Genomic DNA, 25,611 nt, shown 5'->3' with positions numbered 1-25,611 from the left:
GAAGGTTAACAGAGTGAATCTCACAGATGGGCAACAGTGACGAGACACAGTAACATATTCACAAAATATTGAGAATTTAGAAGAGTAATTTAAATATGCGCACGCGAGAGAGTATTTAAGTTTGTTAATTTGCCCCTAGGTAGCTCGAGGTATAAATTTGCCAGCAAAGCTGAAATTTTGGAGCGAAACATTTCAAAATAACTAGTCTTCAACATATATATTGTACTGTACTCTGTATTTGGCCGAGTTATGTTTAAGATAATATAAAATGTTCCATATTCAATAGTTTTGTAGCGACCTTGAGCATGTCGAATTTTACATCGTGGAATAACGGTCTACAAAATACCCAGAAATATAATCCCAGATGTTGAATACGGGCGGGGTGCCAGCAGCGCCAACTAGAACCCGATAACGAATAGCTGGAGGCAACCCCGAGACGTTTATCTGGGATGTTATTGAAGGGTATTTCGAGTCATTCAGTGCTCAACCTTCGTTTGGTTTAAACGTGCCACCATCGACTGCCCAAGCCTCGTCTCCAGGTAACACCGCTGCCATCCTTTTTATCATTTGTATTTTTCACATTTTTTATATGGCCAATAAATAACGGTCACATAATGTAAACACCACTGTTTCATTTCGTTTTACCTCCATTCACCGAGCCACATCATTTACCCTAAAGTTTATCAAACTTTATATATTTAAAATTATAAGTTTTGTGATAAATTTGTTATATTACGTTTTAATGTATTGTTAGTATATTTGCAATCTAAATTTTAAATATATTTAAATAAAAATTTTTAAAACTTTTATTGCATTTTTATTTTTACTATCTTTATTACCTTTATCATTATTAATAAAATGTTTTAAATTTCCCGCTGATCATATTGTCAGTCGCGCGCTCTGGTGGAAAATGAACGCTAAACTTTTTCACAGGTAATACATACACTTCGAATTCCTCTGTGTTTTGTGAACATATTAGTTAGAAGTAGTTATATTACACCTAGCGACTGCTACGCTATTGTCATCGTTCAAGTTCTGATGACAAGCCTTTATATATCAAAACTGACAATACTGATTATTAGATATTATTTTACCAAGTCAAATATATCTTATCAATAATGGCGTTTTTCTAACGACTAGTGAGTCACAACACTGTCACATTAACGTTTGCCCGTAACAACTAAACCAATCAATAACTACTATCAAACACTTGAAAAGATAGCATTTGTAATAAATCAGATGGAATAGGGATGACTGAAACGAAATCAATAAGACTCCGTGGCGCAACGGTAGCGCGTCTGACTCCAGATCAGAAGGTTGCGTGTTCAAATCACGTCGGGGTCAATCACTTTTTTTTTAATTAAATAAGAAATGTAGCGAAAATATTTCTTATTGCTAATTTATATATGCTGGAAACATATTACAGTTAAATACTATAAATAAAGCGAACCAAATACCAAAAAAATATTGAAAACTTGCTTGGATAGCAGTCACCGTATTAACTAGACACCGTTCCCTCTGAATAAACGCCATTTTGGAAAATAGTATGAAATAATCTTAATCTTGAACAGTATTTTGAAATATATTCCATTCATTCTGCTACTACAGCAACTTCATAGAGCGATTTCGGAAATTAAACAAATTCGTTCCTAAGATTGGATAGAAATCTTAAAAATATTGCAATATTTTCTTCGGAATTTCATTTTATATTCAAAAATTGTTGGGAAATTAGTAATTTCTTAATTAATCTTATAATTTGGACAAAAAATGATAAAAAAATTATGGCTTTGTTTATTAGATGAACGCATTTGGATATTTTAGAGCGTCTTTCATCAAGTCGCTATGTAAAGAAGTACATCCTTGTTTTCTTCATATCCAAGTTTTGCAAGAAGGGAGTTACTTATTCTTAGAAAGTACTCAGTCACGGTCGGCAGAGTTGGGCAGTATTTGAATTCCTTGTAATTACAATGCGTAATTGAAACAATTATATATTTGGTTTCTTGTGATTCTATTACTTCTTAAAATGTAATAATAATGTAAATATTTGAACCTACATGCATTTATCATTTGAAGAAGTAAACTTATAACTTTAGTTTACATTTATGACAACCATTGACAAAATGCTGCTTACTAAATACTAAATGGAACCATATTGTCATTATGTTTCCATCCTAGTTGCAAAATGTCTTATTTGCCACAAAGCACCACATCAAGGCAAAAAGTTTAAAATCTTAAGTAAGTTGAGTAACAGTTCTAGATGTTCTAGAAGAAGATGATGATTTTATAGTTTTTGACAACAGGGACAGTGATCAACCACAGACGTCAGAAATGGAGTTACAGTTAGACAACTTCCTAAATGACAAAAGCAAAATGGTTACTATCATTGAATGCTATCCAAATATAAAAAATATCTTCATACAATATATCACAAGTTCATAGCCATTAGGACATTTTATGATACGTATTTTAAATACATACGAGACAGTATTTTACCCAGCTCTGCCTGTCCATGCTGAAGAACAAACTGAAACCTCATAAACGTAAACAAACTGACCAAGATGTCCAGTATATCTCACAGTGTAGCACTAAACATTAACATCATTAAAACTCTTATCTGGGTATTTGATGTTCTCTGATCCGTATATTTATCATCCTCTTAATTTCTGTCATGTATATTTCTGCACACTCACAGAACACCCTATACAGTACTGTACCTTAGCTCAGATGATATCTTTATTCAAGAATTGAATATTTATCATGAAATCATCAAATATTATGAATCAAACACAATGCTTTTCACCATGATTTATGTTAAAAAAGATGACAAAATGGAGAGTTAAATAAAATTATCATATTAAATTATATTAAAATGATTTTTAATAATTATTAAAAAACCACACTTGAATATAGAAGATTATCTTTAACATTAAAACAATATCTACAAACAGATCTATTGAACCACAAGTAATTAATAAACAGTTTAAATAATGCTTATCAATAATCAAAACGATATAGAATAATACTGTTAGTTATTACTGAAACCACAAACTCATACAACAAGACTCCGTGGCGCAACGGTAGCGCGTCTGACTCCAGATCAGAAGGTTGCGTGTTCAAATCACGTCGGGGTCAGTTACACTTTTTTATAAAATATCATAATATTTTTGTTCCAACAACTGCTAAAGTACGGCAAAACTCAATTACTGATGCCTTATTCTTATAAATCACGATTAAAAAGCACCACGTCCTTGAAACATACCATTTACAGGAACATATATAGGCGTTGGAGATTAATTGGTACCATAAAATTTAATTAGCCGAAGTGTCAGGTTTTAACGCAATATGGACGTTATGTAGACGGTCGATCTCTTTTAATTTTACCGCCTTTATTAATCGAAACTGTTGTACCTTTGTTCCATTAATGTTTTGTGACTAATTACAATAATGATAGTGTTATTAAAAGACACGATAACTAACGGTGAATGTATCTATTAATAAAAGATAAAGCTGATGCGTTTGTTTTCTTAGTCAAAATTATATTTCGTAATTAATCATCAATTAGTAAGGTTTTGGTAATATTATATGTCATTATGCTATGTTGTTATTAGTCCCTTATTCTGGTAAAGAAGTCTGTATATGGATTATCAGATAAATATATAGAAACATTGAGTAAGTCCATCTATTATTTAATTACTAATTTAAATGATATCTTTAAACTAGAGAATTAAAATATTCTTCGAAAGAATTCGTACTTTATTTTATAGATATTGGCCATAATTTTTATATTGTTTGCATTATAAACATACTGCGTATTCAGAATTTCGTAATAAAATATAATAGAACAAATTATTACACAAACAACCCTGAACTTACAAAAAAAATGTTTATATCTATATTTCAAATTATTTCAGAAAAACAAAAAGGGAAAAACGAAGGGTGTATTACAAAGCAACTTATATGACTCCGTGGCGCAACGGTAGCGCGTCTGACTCCAGATCAGAAGGTTGCGTGTTCAAATCACGTCGGGGTCAAGCAACTTTTTTCAAATGAAAATGAGTAACTTTTAGATTAACATTGTCGCTAAAAAAATCTGTTTTATTGAATATTTATATGAAAAAAATCAGCATCTATATCGCACATTCTTTAAGACAATTATCAAGTATGGAAAACGATTCGCTTTTTTTCGTATTTTGTTTCCAAATAGCTAAATAACGAAACCATTAGAATATGAAAATTAATTTACTGAAATTAAATCTTTTCCACTAGTATAGATCATTTTTAACATCATGCTACCATCGATGAAGAAGTTTTGTTGTTTCTGGTTAAAATCCGAATCAAGATATTTTTATAGGCTTTTTAAAAACAGCTTAATTATATTGATAACGAAATTGTGTCTAGTGAACCTTTTCCGCACACCAAGTTTTGGAAGGGTCTCTTTTGTTGTAATATCTTTACAAAACAAATTACACCAAAACTAGCACTGGGAGTATCCATTTTCCAACATCTGAGGTATCAGTAGTCAGAACAGAAAGGAGCAGGTAAAAAAGAAAAGGAAAGAACTGGAATTCAAATATAGGAAATGTATTGATTTATTGGAACAAAATTATCACCAAGAATTATCACTACATTATAAATTGCTATTATACAAGCAAATATTGCTCCACGAAAAGTAATACAAATATAAGTTTTCCAGAACAAAATCCTTACCGTGAGACCTTCAAATAGACTGGCATTCAGGAAATCGCAAGAAGAAATGAGAATAAACTCCATTCTCATGTCAATATAGAAGTATTACAACTGGGGCGACCGCCACAACCCTTTAGGCCACCACGAATGCACCAACAAGTATAAAGGTCGGCAACGCCGATGGATTGGTACCATGCAGTTCCAGGCTATAAAACGACGACGTCTCGCTCTCTTTTCTCTTCTCCACCCCCTTGTAATAGTACCACTTCCACAGCGCTACCGTACTTCCTCTACCTAATCTAATATCCTTTCAATTCTCCCGTCGACCACATGTATCATTTAACATTGAAATAAACAGTATTTCGTCAACCAGTGTTTTCAGTTCTCGTGCAAATTCCTTTCAAAAATAGTAGTGAGTGTTCTGACAAATAATCGCAGCGGCAGCCACACATTTCGACCGACTGACCGACCCGACGAACATTCCTACACAACTCTTGGATGACACCAAAACAGGACACAGACTCAAAAGAATCAAACCATTTGATCTTATGTAGTGTAGTGAGGTATATTTAATAGAAAAACAGCAGTGTTTATACATAAACATTATGACCACAGATACTAAGATAGGTCCGATGGGTCCTCCTACCTATATACCTAGATTTAAGTAATTGTAAAAGCCAATTGTAATAAAATATAAATCAAATAAATAAAAATAAAATGATTATAAGCCTACAAACAAGCACAGCAACAGACATTAAAAAAATAAAACATAAATATTCTCAAAAAAACCTCGAATAAATATCCTTAAAATCTAAAAGTAACATCCAAAATAACCGTTATGCGATATTTCTTGAACAAAACAATGGCTGATGAAAGACAAATATAAATCAAAATGACAAGAGTCGGTGACCTGATGTATTAGATCGATAAAAAGTGACATACAACTACTGACAGCTAAGATCGTAATTAAAATTTCATACATAGCATATACATCACCAATAAACCATCTCATCATGTAACAGTACTCAGATAGATAGCCGAGATAATGGCAATACGTTCGATCTGGTTAAAAAGCAAGTACAAAATAACATCAATATATATAATGAGCGTTAGCAAATATATAAACAAAAAACAATATGATCTGAAGATTGTATCTGTTGATGTATTTGATTATTCTTCATTGTGACGCTACCGGAAACTGACAGTCGACGGGATGAGCTGATTACGAGCATTGCTGACAGGCCAAATGTGAAACTACATCAATCAGATTTATCATCAATCTAGCCGCTACCTTCAAACATTATATGGTATGTCTAATTGTAGTTGGTTCTGAACGTTTTTAACCCATGACATATTAGGAGTTATATCTGTTTTAGTGTTTTTTAATTTAGTTTATGGAAAAAATATTTAGATCAATGACAAATGATAAATAATGTCCAGCTCAAATTTTCAGGGACATGTCCGAGATTTAATAACTAATAAAATAATACAACAATAGAAATATATAGAAAACCTACCTACAAACTGTTACGGACTTGCAACCACATATTTTGATAAAACAACGCGAAATAATGTGCAGTTGTATGAACCTTAAGGCCATAAACTGTATTAAAAGACAAGATTGTGACAGTACTACAAAGAAATTAAGGATATAAAATTATAGCATTTTCAACTATATATACAGTAAAACTCGGTTTTCATTCTATCGAAAAACTTCAATTCGCTTCATTATTTGATCATTTCATCATGTTCAATCATTCTATCATAAAGCCTATTTGATCTATGGGGTACAAATATGAAGTTGCACTAAAACTGTAATTGAAAAAAAATATTTCTTGAATAAAACAATGGCTGATGAAAGACATGTATTCCATGTTAACCTATCAAATATAAACCAAAATGACAAGAGTCGGTGACCTGAGGTATTAGATCGATAAAAAAGTGACATACAACTACTGACAGCTAAGATCGTAATTAAAATTTCATACATAGCATATACATCACCAATAAACCATCTCATCATGTAACAGTACTCAGATAGATAGCCGAGATAATGGCAATACGTTCGATCTGGTTAAAAAACAAGTACAAAATAACATCAATATATATAATGAGCGTTAGCAAATATATAAACAAAAAAAAATAAAAAAAATGATCTGAAGATTGTATCTATTGATGTATTTGATTATTCTTCATTGTGACGCTACCGGAAACTGACAGTCGACGTGATGAGCTGATTACGAGCATTGCTGACAGGCCAAATGTGAAACTACATCAATCAGATTCATCAATCAGCAATCATCAATCTAGCCGCTACATACAAACATTATATGGTATGTCTAATTGTAGTTAGTTCTGAATGTTTTTAACCCATTACATATTAGGAGTTATATCTGTTTTAGTGTTTTTTAACTTACTTTATGGAAAAAATATTTAGATCGATGATAAATGATAAATAATGTCCAGCTCAAATTCTCAGGGACATGTCCGAGATTTGATAACTAATAAAATAATACAACAATAGAAATAGATAGAAAACCTACCTACAAACTGTTACGGACTTGCAACCACATATTTTGATAAAACAACGCGAAATAATGTGCAGTTGTATGAACCTTAAGGCCATAAACTGTATTAAAAGACAAGATTGTGACAGTACTACAAAGAAATTAAGGATATAAAGTTATAGCATTTTCAACTATATATACAATAAAATTCGGTTTTCATTCTATCGAAAAACTTCAACTCGCTTCATTATTTGATCATTTCATCATGTTCATTCATTCTATCATAAAGCCTATTTGATCTATGGGGTACAAATATGAAGTTGCACTAAAACATCAAACCAACTAGTAATCCAACGCACCAAAAACAAAGTTCTACGATTAATGACCATTGCTTATCGCTACGTAACCAACGGAGAGATGCACGAGGACCTCGGAATCAAATGGATGCACGAAGTGACCCAAGATTTCGCCCTAAAATATGAAATAAGGTTGCTAAATCACAGCGATGTCGAAGCAATATACAGCTGCTGGACGGCACGTAGGAAATCAGAAGATTGAAGCGAACCAAACCACACGAACTTGTTTAGTGTAGTGTATTCTTAACTTTAGCTTCAGCATATTAGTTTTATTTTAATTTGGGAAATAAATACTGATGTATTAATCGTGCACTCGCCTTGCTTGTGTATTAATACAAGTACAACAGACCAGTACTAGTAAATTAATTTATAAATTAAGATTGTACTAAGCATATCTAAGATGTAATTTATCTTAACAAATTTAAAAGAATGATCATTTAGTGGAGTTGTCATTTATTATAACCATTGGCCAGAAGGATTTAATTGTAAAAATAATTCAAATCGATTTTCGATAGGTTAAATTGTATTTTGTTCTGGAGGAAAATACCACTAAATTTTCTTTCCATACGTCCAAAGAGTTGCTGAATCGATACAAATATTGATCGCGTTTTTTGACGTTAAACACACTTTTTACACACAAATAATTATGCTTTTTTTATCCTGTTCAAATAAACTAACGAAAATAGAAATAATGGAAAGTTATTCTCGTATTTATTTGTTTATTAAAACCGTTATTGAAAAGATAGAGTAGACTAATGAGAAAGTGTGTGAGAACTTGACAATAAGCCCTGAACAACAAAAACTGTATGGAAAATGATTTGTATATATATTGGAAAATGAGTTGTATTGAAAACAAATTATTTTCAATACAACTGCTATCTGTGTCTATTTATAATATTTATAAATGTATTCACTTAGTTTTCGAGCTAGCATACGTTCAAATCGTATGATTACTCAGGTTATAATGACTATTCAAAAACTGAGAGCCCTGCCAAATACGCAATATTGGTATACCCAATCCAACCTTCAGTTTATAAATTGAAAATCTTAGATTCTTAGAAAAATTTAAAGTTTTTTAAAAAAATTTTAAAGTTAGATTCGAGAAAATATCACAAGTGGGAAAAAGCTTCCGCTTCCGAAGTTTTGAGTGATAGAAAGCAGTATTCAGAAAGCGTGTGAGAATACTACTGGATGCAAACATTCGTGAAAAGACAGGGTTTACAGATGAAGCACAAAAAAAATACTACACCGGCTCAAACATTTTATTCAGCTCCCGGTCTTTTCTCATACCTTCAACAATTTTTTTCGTGGAAAAGGATCCCCATCATACTAAGAAATATAACTTAAATAAGAAATATAAATAATAATACAACAATTAACGCACTTATGTTCTGTTGTTCTTCCACAAATTGCGTTTCGTTAATATACTCCTAAGCATTTTATCATAAACGTCAGCTATACTCATCGAAACGTTGCAAAATATTACCTAGACTGACTACGAGAACTACTTTATGAATAAGTACCACGCCTAATATAAAAAAAAAACAACTAGAAAGCAACTGCTAATGACTTAATGATAATACAAACATTAAAAAAATCCCTCTCAAAATATCCAGTTTCAGAATAATTGACAAGACACAATTTAATTAGTTAAAGTGTCAGGCCAGCATCCTACGTCGACATGATTTATATAGTCGCTGGTACACACCCATTTTCATTCAATTTGCTTGGATTATTAATTCATTTCTTGGCACTTCCTATTCGGGCAATTGTTTCCTAGTTTTCGGTTTCAGATATGTCGCACGTTAGCAGCTAGTGTACGGAAATTGAACAAATAACAGTAATATAAGGACTCAATGCTAGTACTTGATCAAAACCAAATCAAACGAAATAAATAGAAACAAAGAGAACATTACATGGTTAATGACTCTTTTTTATCACTTTAGACAGTTTTTTAATATTTGTGACAGTTTTTCTAACGATTGCATATTTACATATAGTCTATTCAAAGTTTTTTTGTACATACGTCATCAAGATGTTTAATATGTATTGCCTGTCGAAAATTTTAAAATCGTTTCAGAATCAGACACAATTTTCCTTCTCATTTTATTCTAGTTAAAAAGAGACAGAACGCTGTCTGACTAGTTCGAACACATAATTCACAAGCAAGACGAGTGCGAGAAAATACATCAATATGTATTCCTCAATTATAAAATTATAATAACAAGCTATAGTTTACACTAAAGGTATACACTTTATATAAGTTCGTATGGTTTAGTTCGCTTCAATCTTCTGACATCCTACGCGCTGTCCACAGTTGTATTGCTTCCACGTTAGTATGATTTAGTAATCTTCTTTCGTGTTTCAAGGCGAAATATTGGATAACTTCGCAAATCCATTTGATTTCCAGGTAATCGTGCAGTTATTCGTTGGTTACGTATTGATAGGCATTGGCAATCAATCGAGGAACCTTGTTTTGACAGCGTTGGATGACTAGTTGATTTGAATGTTTAGTGCAACCCCATATTTGCACCCCATAGGTCCAAATTGGCTTTATGATTGTCTTATAAATCAACCTCTTTGATTTTAGATCAAGTTGAGAGTATCTTCCGACTAACGAGTATAGTTGTTTTATTTTGGCTATAATGTGTTTTGCTTTTTATCTAACATGATGTTAAATTATATTTGATAACATTTGTGTTCAATTATTTTATTTAGATTAGAATTTTGTTGTATAGCAAAGCCCAATTGAACTAAAACTCAGAGTTGATGGGGCAACATTGCGATTAAATCTGCTCGTGACGTAGTTTTTTTGGTTGCACATATCTTATTTAAACATTCTTTTAACAACTTTGCGTTATAATTAGACATTCTACCCTGTATCAATAGTGTTAGAGCACCTAATTTAACTATACATCGGTAAAAGACTCAAACAAGTTCTTCCACATGTATTTTCATTCCCAGGTATAGAAACAGCTAGTATAGTTTGAATATCGTTATGAATCCTTTGAATAATGTATTTACAGCACTAATATAATTCTAATGTAAGTATTTACTATTTTAAGTAACTTTAATTATGTCTGTCTTTAATTATATCAGATATGTGTGTAATGGTAAACAGATATTTTAAACATTTCGAATAATACTTAAGCACATACAATGTATCAACCAAAGATTTTCACTGAAGCCAAGTAAAATAAAAGAAACTAAACAAATACCTAGTTGAAGAATTCATAGGAAAACTTGATAAGTTAAAGTATGTAAGGTAAATATAAGATAGGTAGATAAGGTAAAGTATATCTACAGATTTTATAAAGTACCTGATGAAGTATTGTAGTTGCAAATGCTTATAAGATTGTTAGACTATTATTAAAATGAACTTCTAAATTACAATTTGTGCATTTTATTTACCCAAAAATTACAGGGTAATTTAACTCTTTTTACCTATTTTAGTTGGAGTAAATAACACTATTGATAACATTTGAGGTTGGGCTTGATTTGTTTTGTTTATTGTTCCCTAATAATTTTGTTCAATTATGTATAATGAATATTTTGATAGCCCTGTCCAATATATTTGCACCTGTACCATCAAGTTATTATTATAAAATGTTTCAGAAGATTTGCCATCGAAACAATTAGTCTTAGCAACTGGCGATGGTGATATTATTGGGTAATATTTAGATTTATTACCTGCAGTTATTAATTTTCTTGCCGTTAGTGTGTTATATTAGTGTGATAGTATTTTTACTTAATGTTCGTCAACATCCTATCACATTTTATAAATAATGTGTCTTAAACAACCACTCTATAAACTAGTATTCCTCTTAAAATTATTATTTCAGTTACGACTACAGTGTACAGTCACCATCAACGAATTGATCCTGATCAAATTTAGATTATTTGCCTTGATAAATACCAGCTCAATTTTTTCTTTTATCTTTTCTTGCCGTTGGTTGCGCAAAACTATTTTTTTAACTGTGAAATACAAGATAATCCAAACAAAATCGAACGGCACTTTTAATTTAAAAATATAATTTAATAATCTCTCTATGGTATATTATTGTAATTAATCGGTATTATTGTAATTTTTATTCCAGTCATCTAGCCTATTCAAATACCGAAATGTAACAAAACATAAAAAAATTCTGAAGTTTTTTCCTGCAACGTTCCAATGACGAAAGGAAATCCATGAAAAATATTTTCCGCAATGAAAAATGGACTGTGACGTTGCATTCTTATTCTGTGTCAATCAGCATATTGTAACAATGCCGCAGGCCAAACCCATAACAGGCAAATACCTGAACAAGTGTTTCTATTAGCATTTCAAATTTTACATTATGCATTTTTACGGGTTTATGAACCAGCAAAAGCAAAAAGCATATCCCATTACATTATGCAATGCATAATGACTCAGACTTGTCGACGGCAAATTATGGAAAAATATATTCAGTCGAAGAAACTCCTTGAAAAAAATCCAGTACAATTATCGCTGAAAACTAATTAACATAAATTAAATTTTACCCAATACTTAAGTTGCACTTTTTGCTAATATTTTCATATAAATTAAATAATGAAGGAAAGAAATTTTAAGAATGTAAATATATATTTTTTGAGAACCAACCAATTTTGTTTAGATTTGTTTCGTTATAAAATGATTTTATTATAGAAGCGTTGGGCAATGCCCGCCCTTCTGGATTACCTTCAAGCGAAATTAGATGATGTAAAATATAATCTAAGATAAATGTAATTAATTTAAAAAATGACCAAGTGTTTTTATTTTAAACTATCCTTGGCTATATTATTTTCCACCGATGAATTACTGAGCACGACTAGCTTTTTTTATATCTAGATATTCTAGTCAACATATAATAACTAAATATTTGAGAGAACGTCAATGAATGACGTAGCAATGCTTCTTCAGTAGCTTTTACAGCACAGAGGCAGCCATCATCGACCAATCTAAAAAACGCTAACAAAAGCAAAACCGTATAAATAATAAGACGCCGTCAGTTTGATAGAGTGTTTCAAGACAACAAAGAGCTAGTCAACCAGTGATCAAACTAAAAATAGCAACCGGGGTTAATAAATCTCATCTTTCGCGGCAGCATGATATCTTACACGTCATTTTTAAAACAACTAATAAGATCAAAAGATAATCCTCCTACCGGGAAGTCCGAATTTAAATTTAAATAATGGAACCCAAAATTTAAATAAGCCGCAATGCGAAAAAGAATATCAAACGGCCGACACGAAGAGGAATCCATCTAGCGGCGCCACCTCCGAGGCAGACGGAGAGGCCGCGCGAGACTTTTTTCATCTGCATAACTAACACGGAAGCTGACAGGAGACAAACGATGTAACATTGTGTTCTAGGACCACTTGCGGTACCACTTTCTTTCCTGTATAAGTAAACGTACGGATCTTTCAACAGACCTTATATCGTGTGTATGTGTGCGTCTTGCTTCTTTTGTTTGTTGATATGTTACCATGTTGAATTTGTGTACATAGTTATTGGAAACTCTCCTGACGTCTAAAATAACATAAATTCTCGGTCATTCACGTTCTAATTTTATATATATTCAAATATTTATAAGATGAAAAAAAGATTTGAACTTTGTATTTTGTAACCAACTTGATATTGAAACATTATTGGGCCTCACTTTTCAACATGTGTCATTTCGGTGAAGTATGAACGACATATATTTTTCAGTGAATACTTTGTTAAGCTTGTGACAGCCATTCTGCATCGATTTCAACATGAGAATATTTGTTCTGAATAGGCAAAAGAATTTGAAGACGTTACTTGATGAAACCATCCATCCTGAGCCGAGTACTGCGTAGTACTATTAATGGAAAAACGACTGGAATACGACCAAGACATTATAATGTTATTCTTCAGCATGACAACGCTGAACCAAATAATGCAAAAACGGTGAAAACATATATGGACCATGGAATCATTAAAATTAGAAGTGCTACTCCAGCCGCCGTATACTCCAGACCTTGCTCCTTCTGATTACTACTTGTTCCGACATATGAGTCGTAACCTGTCTGAGCAGCGCTTCACTACTTATGAAGAGACCAAAAAAAAGTTAGATTCGTGGATAGCCTCAAAAGATACATCTTTCTTTCGAAATACAATCCGTAAATTGCCTGAAAGAGGAGATAAAGTAGCGGCTAACGATGCATTATATTTTGAGAAGACCTAACCGCTCTCATCAAGTTCCATCTATCGGACAGGCCTTTCCAGGTAAAGATCAGGAAAACACTTTCCAGTCGTAAGCAAATCGATGCTGGCGCACTCAAGGTCCCCCGCTGGCTCCAGCCTTATTTAACCTCTTTATTTCAGATCTGCTGAGAAAAGAGCACACTGACGTCGCGTTTGACAAATAATAGTCTGAAAGTACTACGTCTGGACCATACAATGGATGGACCAAAATGCCTCAAACATGCTCTAGCAATTGACAAACACATATCATCTTTTACGACATTAATTTTGACTACGTCAATCCTTGTGATGACTCACAATCTCTTTTGTAGAATGTTTCTTTCAGAAATATTCATTTCATGATTTTTTCACTAAAAAAACTCCTTAAAAACAAATAAACCGAAGCTCTCAGTCAGATCTCTGCAAGATCAAATCTATTTGTCATACGTATCAATTAATACGATAATATAAATCCTCACAAATTGATTCACACAAGTTCAAACTGTCGAATTGTATTTTGCACCTAGCCATTTATTCCCATGTATCAAAAATAAAAATAATATTGCAGAAATGTATTCCATACACCAATAGGTTAATGAAAAAATATCTTTAGATATACCAAAGATAAATTATCGTTTTAATCTCAAACCTTTTCAATTAAGTCAGGGTACAGCGAGAAACTCTATTTTCTAGTAGGGTTGGCGTTGAATATTGATGAAATAATTATGGATATTCACATATTCGTACATATACTGTTTGAAACTGTAGAATATAATTCTGAAGAATATTAAGGTTACACTATCTAAGTTGTTATTTGAAGACAATTCATTTGATAAAGCACGTTTTTGAGATGAATCTTTACATATAACTGGCCCAAAAGATTACCACACTAGTTTCAGATTATTTTTGCCAAAATACAGGTAGCTCACAAACTATGTTCCTTCTGTGTCCCAAAAAAATTAATCCCAACACTTTTTTCGTGGATTTTTGAGCCCGAACTCCTCTCAAGATCGAAGAACCAGAACGACACCACTTCTTAGCTTCTTATTTTCATTCAGGATCATAATAGTAGATCCTTATACAACCGCTATCATTTTAATTGCCTATAACTTTGCTCAAAGAAAAGATAAGTTTATTTTCGTTATAATTAAAAAATTATATCGGCTAAATGGTGATTTCGTGACGAATATTGCCTTTAAGATGTTGAATCGTTTGGGGCTTATTCATATAAACTTTTAATTCTAAAAAACCCCATAAGAAAAAGTCTGGTGCTGTTAAATCCGGAGATTTGGCTGGCCATGCTAAATTGCCACTTTGCGAAATTAGTTCTCGCGGAAAAACGTCATTCAATAACTGAATTGTTGAACGAGCTGTGTGTGCCGTGGCCCCATCTTGCTGAAACCACATGTCCTCTAGACCTTGCTCTTCCACAATTTCAGTCACAAGAAAATTTTGTATTATGTCTTGGTACCGTTCAGCAGTAACAGTAACAGCAACACCTTGGTCATTTTCAAAGAAATAGGGAGCGATGATGTTTCCAGCATCAATACCGCACCATAGAGTTGTTTTTAGTGAATGCAATGATGTTTCATAAATTAATTGAAGATTCTGTGTTTCCCTAAAGCCGACTGTTGTGTTTATTGACGTGGCTACTGGGCTGGGCTTCATCGCTCATAATCAATTTAGACGAAAAATCTTCAATTTCACCATACAGCATTAGGATTACATTACTATACTCAACTCGTTGATTAGAATCTCTTGGTAGCAATTTTTGGACTAACTGAATTTTGTACGGGAACATTTTCAAATAAGTTTTCAAAATTCACCTTAAACTGCGTGCAGAAATGTGTAACTGGGAACCACGTCTCCCAATTGATGTTTCTAGAGACTCTGCAACACTATCGCGACCCAGACGTTAAGAGACGTCTCTTGTCTTTCAGAATGAGGCCTGTCTGCTATCGTACCGTACTGTCGAACATTCGCATGTAAACGATAAATTGTGGTTTTGTGAGGCACTGGTAATAATGGAACGATTATTTTAAATAAATATTGTCACCATTTCTGCTCGTTCTAGTGGCGTATATTTATCCACAATAAAATTTTAATGTCTACACAACACGATGGTTAAAGCTAAACTGAGTTAAACTTCACATAACCAAGATTTTGCGCAATCAAAATGGTAGTGGGACTTTTGCCCAACCTGTTGATTTATTAACTCGTCATGAAAGATGAAATATCAACATGCAGACGAATTTATAGTTGTAATGTCGATTAATGATATTCCGTGAACTTATTGAAATCAATCGACAATCATATGACAATCTTGACAATCTTTATCGCAATAACCAAATAAACAAAGCGACAAAACAACATATCATGAGGCTCCCTTTCGAAACACAGACAGATCTCATACGCTTAAATTCAGCGCGAACAAAAAGAACTAGTTTTGTGTTTGGTTCAATAAAAATGTCAGTCACCAAGGTCGGGCGAGAAACAGAATTCGGCTGGTTTTCTGTATCCCATTTAGCAAATCCGCCCGTTCCGCTTGGCGAGAATGATCGTCCTTGCAGGAAAAATGTGTTTGTTTCGTTTGATAAAATAGATTTATTCAACGAATAAAACCATTAGGTGAGATATGCTATCTGTAAATAAATAAAACGCAATACTTTATCACTACTGCATTACAAAGGTATATATATATATATATATATATATATATATATATATATATATATATATATATATATATATAGCCATATTTAAACTTAAAATCATAATGACTTTCAATTTTCCTGAAAAAAAGTCAAGAGAACTTTTATCTACCTAACCATATGCTTAACAGGTTTTTTCTCCAAAAAGTGTCAAAACATCTTCAAATTTTAACATGTATTGCTGTTCTCAATATTATCATTATTAAAAAAATCATGGAGAACAATCAAAATGTGAGGAAGGGCGAATTATTATCCTATAGTAAGTAATTCGGTCAATTATTTTTTGTAACAACAGTCAATTTACCTCATTAAGAATTAAAATATGAAAATGTATCGTAGCCAAAAAAAAAACTGTGAAATATATAACTGTGAATACCAGTCAATAGTATCATAGATGAGGAATGGTACAATATCAACACTCAAATTATCAGGACAGTGCCATTTTCAAAGCCCACGTAAAGGTAGTACTACTTTCATTGCTCAATTAATTCCTTTAATAAATTTGTTAGTGATCTAGCTTTGTCATCTTTAAATAGGGATGCCGAAAAAATATAATATATATATATATATATATATATATATATATATATATATATATATATATATATATATATATATATATATATCGATATTTTATAACGTCGATATATCAATATTTTTATTTTTCGGACTTTATATCGATATTTTTCATAGAAACTACACTATGATACTATAATTGATGTTTCATTAACAAAATTTCTATAAATGGACAAAAACCTAATTATATCACTTGACAGATGCCCAATTCCTCAAGCAGAATCAGCTAAATACCTGAGAATATATCTAGATGGTAGGTTAAATTGGAAACATCATCTTAGACAAAAAGCAGAGCAGACTTAAATTTAATCATCAGACTTAGACTCAAAATCAAGCAACTGTACTGGTTAGTCGGAAGATACTCTGAACTCATGACCTAAAATCAAAGATATTGGTTTATCAGTCAATCATAAAGATTATTTGACCTATGGGGTGCAAAATGGGTTTACACTAAAACATCAAACCAACTAGTAGTCCAAAGTACCCAAAACAACGTTCTACGATTAACAGACAATGCTTATTACTATATAACCAACGAAGAGCTGCAAACATGAAATAAAGTTGCTAAATCACAGAAACATGGAAGCAATACAGCTACTGGAGAACACGGAGGAAATCAGAAGATTGAAACGAACCAAACCACACGAACTTGTTTAGTATATTTAGTATATTGTTAACTTTAGCTTAAGTATATTAGCTTTATTTTATTTGGGAAATACATTAATGCAAGTACAACAGAACACTAATAATAAATTAATTTGTAAACTAAGATTGAACTAAGCATATGTAATGTAAGATGTAGTTAATTAAAAAAATTAACAAAATTAATTAATTAAACCAATATAATATCTCATTTCTACATTGCCAGTGTAACACATAGTCTTTTTCCTGTAACACAAACATTGTCAAGATCTATAATAACAGAAGAACAACGATTTCCACTGATATATTAATATGTCACTGGATATAAGTCATAAATATTAATATTCTCAAAAAATATACGAATATCACGCTTGATGAGCCTTTTATGCAGACGAAACTTGAATGAATTAAAAAATACCTATACTAGCTTATTCACATATGAATTACAATAACAAAATATACAATATTGTATTTATTTATTTATTTAAAAGCGATTTCCATAAAATATATTTGGCAATAATTAATTAATAGTCAATATGTCTCGAACATATAAATTTTATCAAGTGATTTTCGAAAATATGGTTCGTTAAAAGAAGGTTCTGCTTTAATAAATGAATTGGTACAGTAAAGTAGTCAATATGGTATTGTATGGATTATGAAATTCGAAATTTTTTATTCACAATTTAAAGGAATCAGGAAAACTTGCAGGTTATTTACTTGCAAACTGAAATATTAATTTTTGGTCATTACGTTTTTAGTAATATAGCAGTCCTGCTATCCTATGCACTGTTTTTTTAGAAGCACAATGTTTATTTATATCTGTATCTTTCAACGTAACATTGTAATTAGGATTTCAAATAGTCCTGTAATCTTCTGAAGTACTTGACCTAGTTTAGTTATATCCACATTAGGCCATGATATTTCTTAATATTCTTTAAGGAATCGTAGGATTTTTGTAATTGTATTTTTATTGGCAGCAACAATGGAGTTCCGACGTACTTAAAAAATTAAGAGATTTCTTAGAATACATTTTCGCAGCCATTCCTGGTTCTATACAAAGTCCATCATTGAAATAATATAAGCACGAAAATTAATTTGTAGTATTCTTGGTATGTCGATCTTAGTTCTTAAAATACACGCTGTGTTGGATACAGATTCAACTCAAAGTTTTAAAAATACCTCTAAGGAAAAAAAAATAACCCTAGGTCAGGGTCAACGTAATCAAAAGGGACTGTTTGCTTGGCAAGAAAGCAGACATATTATTCAGTACATAAACAGTTGAGTATGCAAGTTCCCTTTGCAATGACATTTGTACATTACCCGAGAGGTAGAGCATAAAGCCCAAGAAAAAAGAACAACACTTCCCAGATTAAGTTCGTTATTGTCTATTTTTTATATGAAATAAATTTGCCAAAAAATCTGTAAAAATTAAGTCATGCACCAAATAAATTAACAAGGCTAACCTAAAAATAACATTGCGTGAAAAAGTTATGGTCTAATTAACATACGCCAGTCATTTTTTTACTATTGCTATAATTATATATAACAAATATTGCTAAATAGTTGCTAATACATCATAATTAGCATGATCATCCGCTCCATTGTTCTCAGTAATAGCAAAAAAGGTCACACTCTAACAAATAAATCAAAAAATATAATATAAATCGATCACAGATAAATTCTTAAAAATGTGTGAGTAAAAAAAAATTAAAGCTTTATATATGATTAAAGTTATCCTCGAAAGGTAGCTTCTTATGATTGGATGTACAGCCCACATGGTACATAATGCAATAAAAACAGCAGCAAATTATCTCTCTGTTGATTTCGAATGGATAATTGTGAAAATGTATTCGATTTTCTATATACGCAACGTTCGAACATAATATCTGAAATAGTTCTGAAATTCAACAGACATAAAGTGTTGAATAAAGTGTGAAACTGGGCTGTTGTTCACATGCAGAACATAAATAAATGATATTCATAGATGAATACTTCATAAATAACAGGTCAATTGAAAAGTCCCCGGTCTGACACATAGAAGGCGCTAGTACAATTAAATCCATATGTTTTTTAGTTAGCCCTAACCCTCAATAGACGCGTGTATATATTTGACAGCTGTCGGATCATTAGTTTGTGAATTATAGTATTGTGAGTGAAGTAACTTTTGTTATTATGAAAAAAATGGATAAAAAGGAATTTGGCGTGTTGATAAAATATTTCCTTTTGAAGGGAAAAAATGCAGTTGAAGCAAAAACTTGACTTGATGCCGAGTTTCCGGACATTGCCCCAGGAAAATCAACCATCATGGATAGGTATGCTAAGTTTAGACGTGGTGAAATGAGCACCGAAGACGGTGAACGCAGTGGACGCCCAAAAGAGGTTGTTAGCGACGAAAACATCAAAAAAATCCACAAAATGATTTTGAATGACCATAAATTGAAATTCTTCACTGTAAAGAAAATAATTGGACGTATACATCATATCATTCACGAATATTTGGGTATGAAAAAGCTCTGTGCAAAGTGAAAACGATGGCAAAAATCCATGAATTGGGCTTCAAATTTCTTCCTCGTCCACCGTATTTTCAAGATCTGGCGACTATTTCCTATTCTCAGATCTCAAAAGAATGCTCGCTGGGAAGGAATTTTCGTCGAATGAAGAGGTAATTGCCGAAACTGAGGCCTATTTTGAAGCAAAGAACAAATCGTACTACAAAAATGGTATCGAAAAGTTGGAGGGTCGCTATAATCAGTATATCACCCTCGATGGGAATTATGCTGAATAAAAAAAAATAATTTTGCCAAAAAATTGTGTTCTACTCTACCATAGTAGTACCAAGCCGGGGACTTGTAATTTTATTTTTATTAAGCGCATAAATTTCAATTCTAACTGGGTTGATATATTCATATATTCGATAAAAATAATCGAATTACTTACTTCATCCAGTCGTAGCAACTCCTCCGTGGACAGCGAGGCCCGATCCCGTTTCTGTTTCTCCTTCCGGTCTTTCTTGTCCCTCTTCCGCTTCTCTTTCTCGTCTTTGTCCGAGGTCACGCCTTTAATGAAACTCTTAAACATCCTGATGGGTCTCCTGGAACAGAAAATGTTCTACAGTACAACGCGGGATTACTGAAACTGTACGGTGCGAAAAACAAGCACGAGATTAGATATAGAAATTTAAATTCAGATGAAACGCGGTGTAACCGAGATAAATAATAATTACATAATGGGTGTAAAAGCGCCAAAAAGATAGTACCATCGGTGCGAATGATAAAATACTAACTGGCGTTAAAAATGTGTTCGTATAAATATCGTTATTAAAAAAATTATTTCAGTATCACGCGATAACAAAAAACATAAAATTAATCAAAATGCAACAACATAAAATATAATTAGTATTGGGAACTATCGACTGAAATCGACTATCGACTTTTTAGTAATTAACTACTTTTTACTATCGACTGTTTGGTTCGATTGATTTTACTACTTTTTACCAGTGACTGTTTCAGTCGCTATTTTCGGTCCGCCTGATTTTGTTACTACTTACTATCAACTGTTTCAGTCGTGTCCTTTTAGTTATCATTTTTGTTTCTACTAATTTCATTCCATTAATTTTTAACGTTCTGGTTCTGTTCTCCTAGCCGCGACCTTGACAAAAATGTACCCAATTTATGCTTACATAGGTTTATATGTAATATATATAGTTTTATGCTACTTTTGGTAGTTTGCTTGTAAGTAAGACGACATTGTATATTAATAGAGCAGCATTTTGGAATGATATTTTTCAAGATTGTTAATGTAATAGGGTAAAAAGATTAAAATTGTGATTGATAAATAGTAAAATACTTTCGACTGTTTTTATGGCAATAATAGGTAATATTTCGATTACTCTCTCGATTTTTGTTAAAAAAGATTTCCGTTCAATAATAAATAAATCATTTACTTTATTTAAAAAAGCTCTAGTAGTTATTGTGCGATCATTTTTAATTATGTCATGAATTAGTTTTTTTTTTATGATAAATGTTTAATTTTTATTTAGTATTTATGGTTATTGTACTTCTTTAGTTTTTAGGTTTTGTTTAAGTTCTATTGTATTGTTTATATTAATTATAGTATATTATTTGAAAATAGAAATTAAGATATTAAAATACGACAAAACATTTGCTAATACCCCGCATCTCCACAGAAATTCCATTCCTTTTTACAGGTCTATTGGGCAAATTTGATACATGCAAAACTCTACACTGTCTCCTTATTTTTTGAACGAAGAAAAAATGTATGAATGAAAGTTCCTAAAAGCTACAAGCATTCAAGAGCAAACCTTATACCAAACAGCCGTAGCGAGCTATTGTAAGAAATTCAAAACTCTCTATGTTTTGAATTAACCTCAAGTATATTATATTAACCTTATATAGAAAGGAAGTTGTCAAAACTAGTTCACCACCAAATACTGATGTGCATTCTTGATACGTTTTGACTATAACTCTAAGTTATAAAATTATCAAGCCTTATGTAGTAATGATAAAGGTAAATTGAAGATGCTAAAAGCCATGAACTATTGGAATTGAAACATCTATGATTCAAAAACATCCCCCCTAAAGGTGAAGGAAACATCGTAGTTCAAGGTGTAAGCCACCAAAGACAGACGAAAGTTGCTCACAGATATATCCATTAGCGTAGTCTATTAGAATTTCGGCAAAAACTAGCAGTTTAGGGTGTACGTCCACCAAAACTTGGGGAAACCCTTCAATAACCGCTATTTACCGTGAAAATTTGGATAAAAACAGAACAATTTAAAACATCGTTAAAAGTAAATTGCCGGACGAAGGTACATTTATTGGTAAGGTACAAGAATTTTTATTACAACTCAAAGCTGACCAGACAGGACCAGCACCACGTAAATTACACGGACCCTTCGTTTATTCAGGGATAGGAAGGCTATTCTACGAAAATGGCATTAGTGTCTAGTTCAAAATGTCACCAGTGAAGTGTTTATAACATGAAGTCATTTACATTTACATTGGTCGCCACTTCTGTAAGTTAAAATAAATAGTTTTACAATAAATTAAAATTCTGCGTTTTATCCATATCAATGTCATAACATATCCGCAGAGCAGTAAAAGTACCCATCCACCCATCACATCACATTATAATTATCTCAAAAACAACAACTTTTACGAATTGATGAATGAATTTTAAAACAATTTGCAAAACCTAAACCAAAATTACTTTCCCGTCACTCTAATAGTAAAACAACATTTAAACGAAAAATTAATTCTATATATGTAAGACTTTAATTGCAAGAATCTTCGATATTTCTTCGTTAATCAAAACAATCACGCACAATACATACACTTCCGGTGTGTGCCTCCAATTTGTATAGTACAAAACCGCTGTTAAATATTTATCCGATAAAGCAATATTAAAGTAGGACTTAATCCACAATGAGTGTAATATAAAATGACCGACATAACATGCACATAAAAAAACAGTGTATATTTAAATTGATATTTTGCATCAAAACTTACACACCTGTCTATGAATTGCTACCATTATCAATAACGTGGGAGAAAATGGGGTTAATGAACGATTCAGTCTATAAACGATTTCGTTTTCATTTATTATTTACTAAACTATATAAGTTATTAGCGCCGGCAAAATACAAAACAGGGGCGTCCAAATATTTATTTTTAACTGATTGGACTACTTCCTAAAAATACTATGCTACTCGGGCCGAATTAAATAATAAAAATTAGCCATTGCTTGTATTCGAACGGTAGTTTAAGAAATACCTCTCCATCCCAACACTTTCGAACTGACATTTGAATATAAAATACTATAAACAGCCCTGACACTTAACCTTAAACGAATCATTACATCATTAGAATGCACACATAACATATGATATTTAATGTTTAAAATTCAAAAGCGTTTGCTGTCGTATCAAAAGAACTGTTTGAATCCAAAAAGCAGGTAACAATACTGGAACTGAAATATGTGTAGTACGGGTACAGTGATTTTAACATATGTTAGTGACATAACCAAAAAATCCTTTAGAAATGTCTGCATTCATAGATTTTATGCAATTTCTTAGATATTAAACAACCTTGATGTAATCAAAATACATTCTATACAAAATAAATATATTGATATGTATACGATTTTTTGGCAAAATATATATTAAATAAATAACAAATTAAATAAGATGTAGTATTTTATGGAATAAAATTATATAAACATTTACAATAAATAACAGCGACAAAAGAGAAAGGTTAATCAGAATTTGTTTATAAAGAACGTAAACCGAACACTCCTGAAATAAAATAAAGAACGACGTCTTGGGGATAAATTTGAAAGAATCACGGTAAAATTTGTATTAAGGGGTTTTGGTAATTTAAAATATTAAAATAACACATACTACACACCTCTTATTGACCAATTTCTGACTTAAAATCGATACGAAAATCCTCAGAAACTTTCAAGATACAACACAACACTCCACATTTTCGTTCATAAAAAATAATATAATCTGGAAAATACAAAAAAACGAAGAAATTATCGCTTTTTCCACTGTTGTTTTGACAGTCCGGCACAGACACACGCACCCACTAAAACATTGGTCGTTCAACTATTTTAATTTTACTATTTTGCTGTTACTCCACTACAAACAATCTTTATATGATTTTTTGTCTTCCTTCATCTCGTTCGATACGTTCCTGTCTATAAAACCAGTGAGAAAGACAGGACAAACCGCGATACAGATACCGTTATCTAGGTTCGTATAACTTCCAGTAGATGCCCCATGCAACAACGCAGAGTACGTTCCACAAGTATTGGACCAGCAATACAATAGAAAGAAAATAAACTAAATTTGTAATATAATATTTGTTAAAATTACTTTCAAGCTTTAGCAATAATATTCCTATAGTATATTTATAGTAAAATTTATTGTTTAGATCTTATGATGTTTCTAAATCTGACATATGACGTTTCTGAAAATGGCGATAATCTAGTTGGGAGACGTCATTGTTTTTATCCTTATTTTAGTGTTTTAATTTCAGTTTCCATATAACGTTTACAAAAATATATTACGTAGGATACAGATTTAACTGTCAGGTTTTGTCCAAGCTCTTTAAGTTGTCTAACTAGTGTCAAAGGTAAATGGAGCAATACAACATATTTTTTTGTACATAACGAAACGATTTTGTAGATTGTGAATATGGAGAATCCGTCAGGCTCAAGGGCTCCATCAAAGTTGGAACAAACCCAACAACAAGTTAATGAGGTTGTTGGTATAATGAGAGTGAATGTCGAGAAGGTTCTTGAAAGAGATCAAAAGCTGTCAGAATTGGACTCCAGGGCAGATGCCTTACAAGAGGGTGGTAAAAGATTTGAACAACAGGCCCAGAAGTTGAAAAGAAAATACTGGTGGAAGAATTTGAAGATGATGATTATCATTGGAATTATTGCAGTTATTTTACTAGCAATCATTATCAGTTAGTATAATATTTAGAGAATTTGTCTGATTTAAACAAAAATGTCTTTTAGTTGCATTTAGTGGAAGCTCTTCCACTACCAACAGTAGCAGTACTAAAGCAGTTGAGGATGTTAATATGAATGTAAATGCATCAGCTCCCCATTAATAATCCAGAAACATTGCCTTGAAGTTACTCAATTTTTAAAAATAGCCAAATATTTCAAAACTTTATAAATATATGTAACTAATCTATTTTTCTAAAAGTTTACAAATTACATTAAGTGCCTTAAATATATTTCTAAACAGGTGGTTGTGGCACAAAGTGCGAGTGACAATTATAATGTAAACATTCAACTTATTTCACTGACAAAGTATTAAATTTATTATTATAATTATATAAAATTTATGTTATTTTCTTAACAAGTAATCATTATATTAATTATTAGAA

The 25,611-nt window shown here is 31.7% G+C and overlaps 3 protein-coding genes and 3 non-coding genes across 7 annotated transcripts in view; 4 read left to right on the top strand and 2 right to left on the bottom strand.

The window, feature by feature from the left end:
- Nucleotides 1-24,422, bottom strand: part of Mhcl (Myosin heavy chain-like) — a 366,371-nt gene extending 341,949 nt beyond the window's left edge. The window contains exons 1-2 of one of the 2 annotated variants that reach the window (XM_076398159.1): nt 24,112-24,422; nt 20,624-20,777 (exon numbers count right to left, since the gene is read on the bottom strand). In XM_076398159.1, the coding sequence (XP_076254274.1) occupies nt 20,624-20,764 (141 nt within the window). In that variant the 5' untranslated portion in view covers nt 20,765-20,777; nt 24,112-24,422. Of the gene's footprint in view, nt 1-20,623; nt 20,778-20,909; nt 20,997-24,111 lie in introns of those variants that run through there. The other variant, XM_076398158.1, reaches the window with a different exon arrangement.
- TRNAW-CCA (transfer RNA tryptophan (anticodon CCA)) lies at nt 1,273-1,344 on the top strand. Its single transcript has one exon. It is a non-coding gene; the product is annotated as a tRNA-Trp (tRNA).
- On the top strand, nt 3,061-3,132 carry TRNAW-CCA (transfer RNA tryptophan (anticodon CCA)). Its single transcript has one exon. It is a non-coding gene; the product is annotated as a tRNA-Trp (tRNA).
- Nucleotides 3,960-4,031, top strand: TRNAW-CCA (transfer RNA tryptophan (anticodon CCA)). Its single transcript has one exon. It is a non-coding gene; the product is annotated as a tRNA-Trp (tRNA).
- LOC143192681 (uncharacterized) lies at nt 11,474-16,428 on the bottom strand. Its single transcript, XM_076398172.1, has 2 exons — nt 14,495-16,428; nt 11,474-14,439 (listed from the first exon to the last, which is right to left on the bottom strand). Exon 1 carries the CDS (start codon nt 15,423-15,425, stop codon nt 14,922-14,924), a length of 504 nt encoding a protein of 167 aa, XP_076254287.1. The 5' UTR covers nt 15,426-16,428; the 3' UTR covers nt 11,474-14,439; nt 14,495-14,921.
- A 241-nt stretch (nt 24,423-24,663) lies between the features above and the next one.
- LOC143192682 (vesicle-associated membrane protein 3) lies at nt 24,664-25,611 on the top strand. The gene is made up of 3 exons (XM_076398173.1): nt 24,664-24,843; nt 24,897-25,182; nt 25,235-25,611. Exons 2-3 carry the CDS (start codon nt 24,906-24,908, stop codon nt 25,327-25,329), a joined length of 372 nt encoding a protein of 123 aa, XP_076254288.1. The 5' UTR covers nt 24,664-24,843; nt 24,897-24,905; the 3' UTR covers nt 25,330-25,611.

The sequence above is a fragment of the Rhynchophorus ferrugineus genome, unplaced genomic scaffold (genome assembly GCF_030347505.1).
Source record: "Rhynchophorus ferrugineus isolate W39M unplaced genomic scaffold, kcgeb_rfMv2 rfM3, whole genome shotgun sequence".
Classification (NCBI taxonomy): Eukaryota; Metazoa; Arthropoda; class Insecta; order Coleoptera; family Curculionidae; genus Rhynchophorus; species Rhynchophorus ferrugineus.
This window is presented reverse-complemented; position numbering and strand designations above follow the sequence as displayed.

What these genes read in the sequence shown, in the direction of transcription:
- LOC143192681 (XM_076398172.1), bottom strand. Translation starts at nt 15,425, where the DNA reads ATGAAGCCCAGCCCAGTAGCCACGTCAATAAACACAACAGTCGGCTTT.
- LOC143192682 (XM_076398173.1), top strand. Translation starts at nt 24,906, where the DNA reads ATGGAGAATCCGTCAGGCTCAAGGGCTCCATCAAAGTTGGAACAAACC. An exon ending in TTTACTAGCAATCATTATCA is followed by an intron (nt 25,183 to 25,234) that starts GTTAGTATAATA and finishes AATGTCTTTTAG; the next exon opens with TTGCATTTAGTGGAAGCTCT.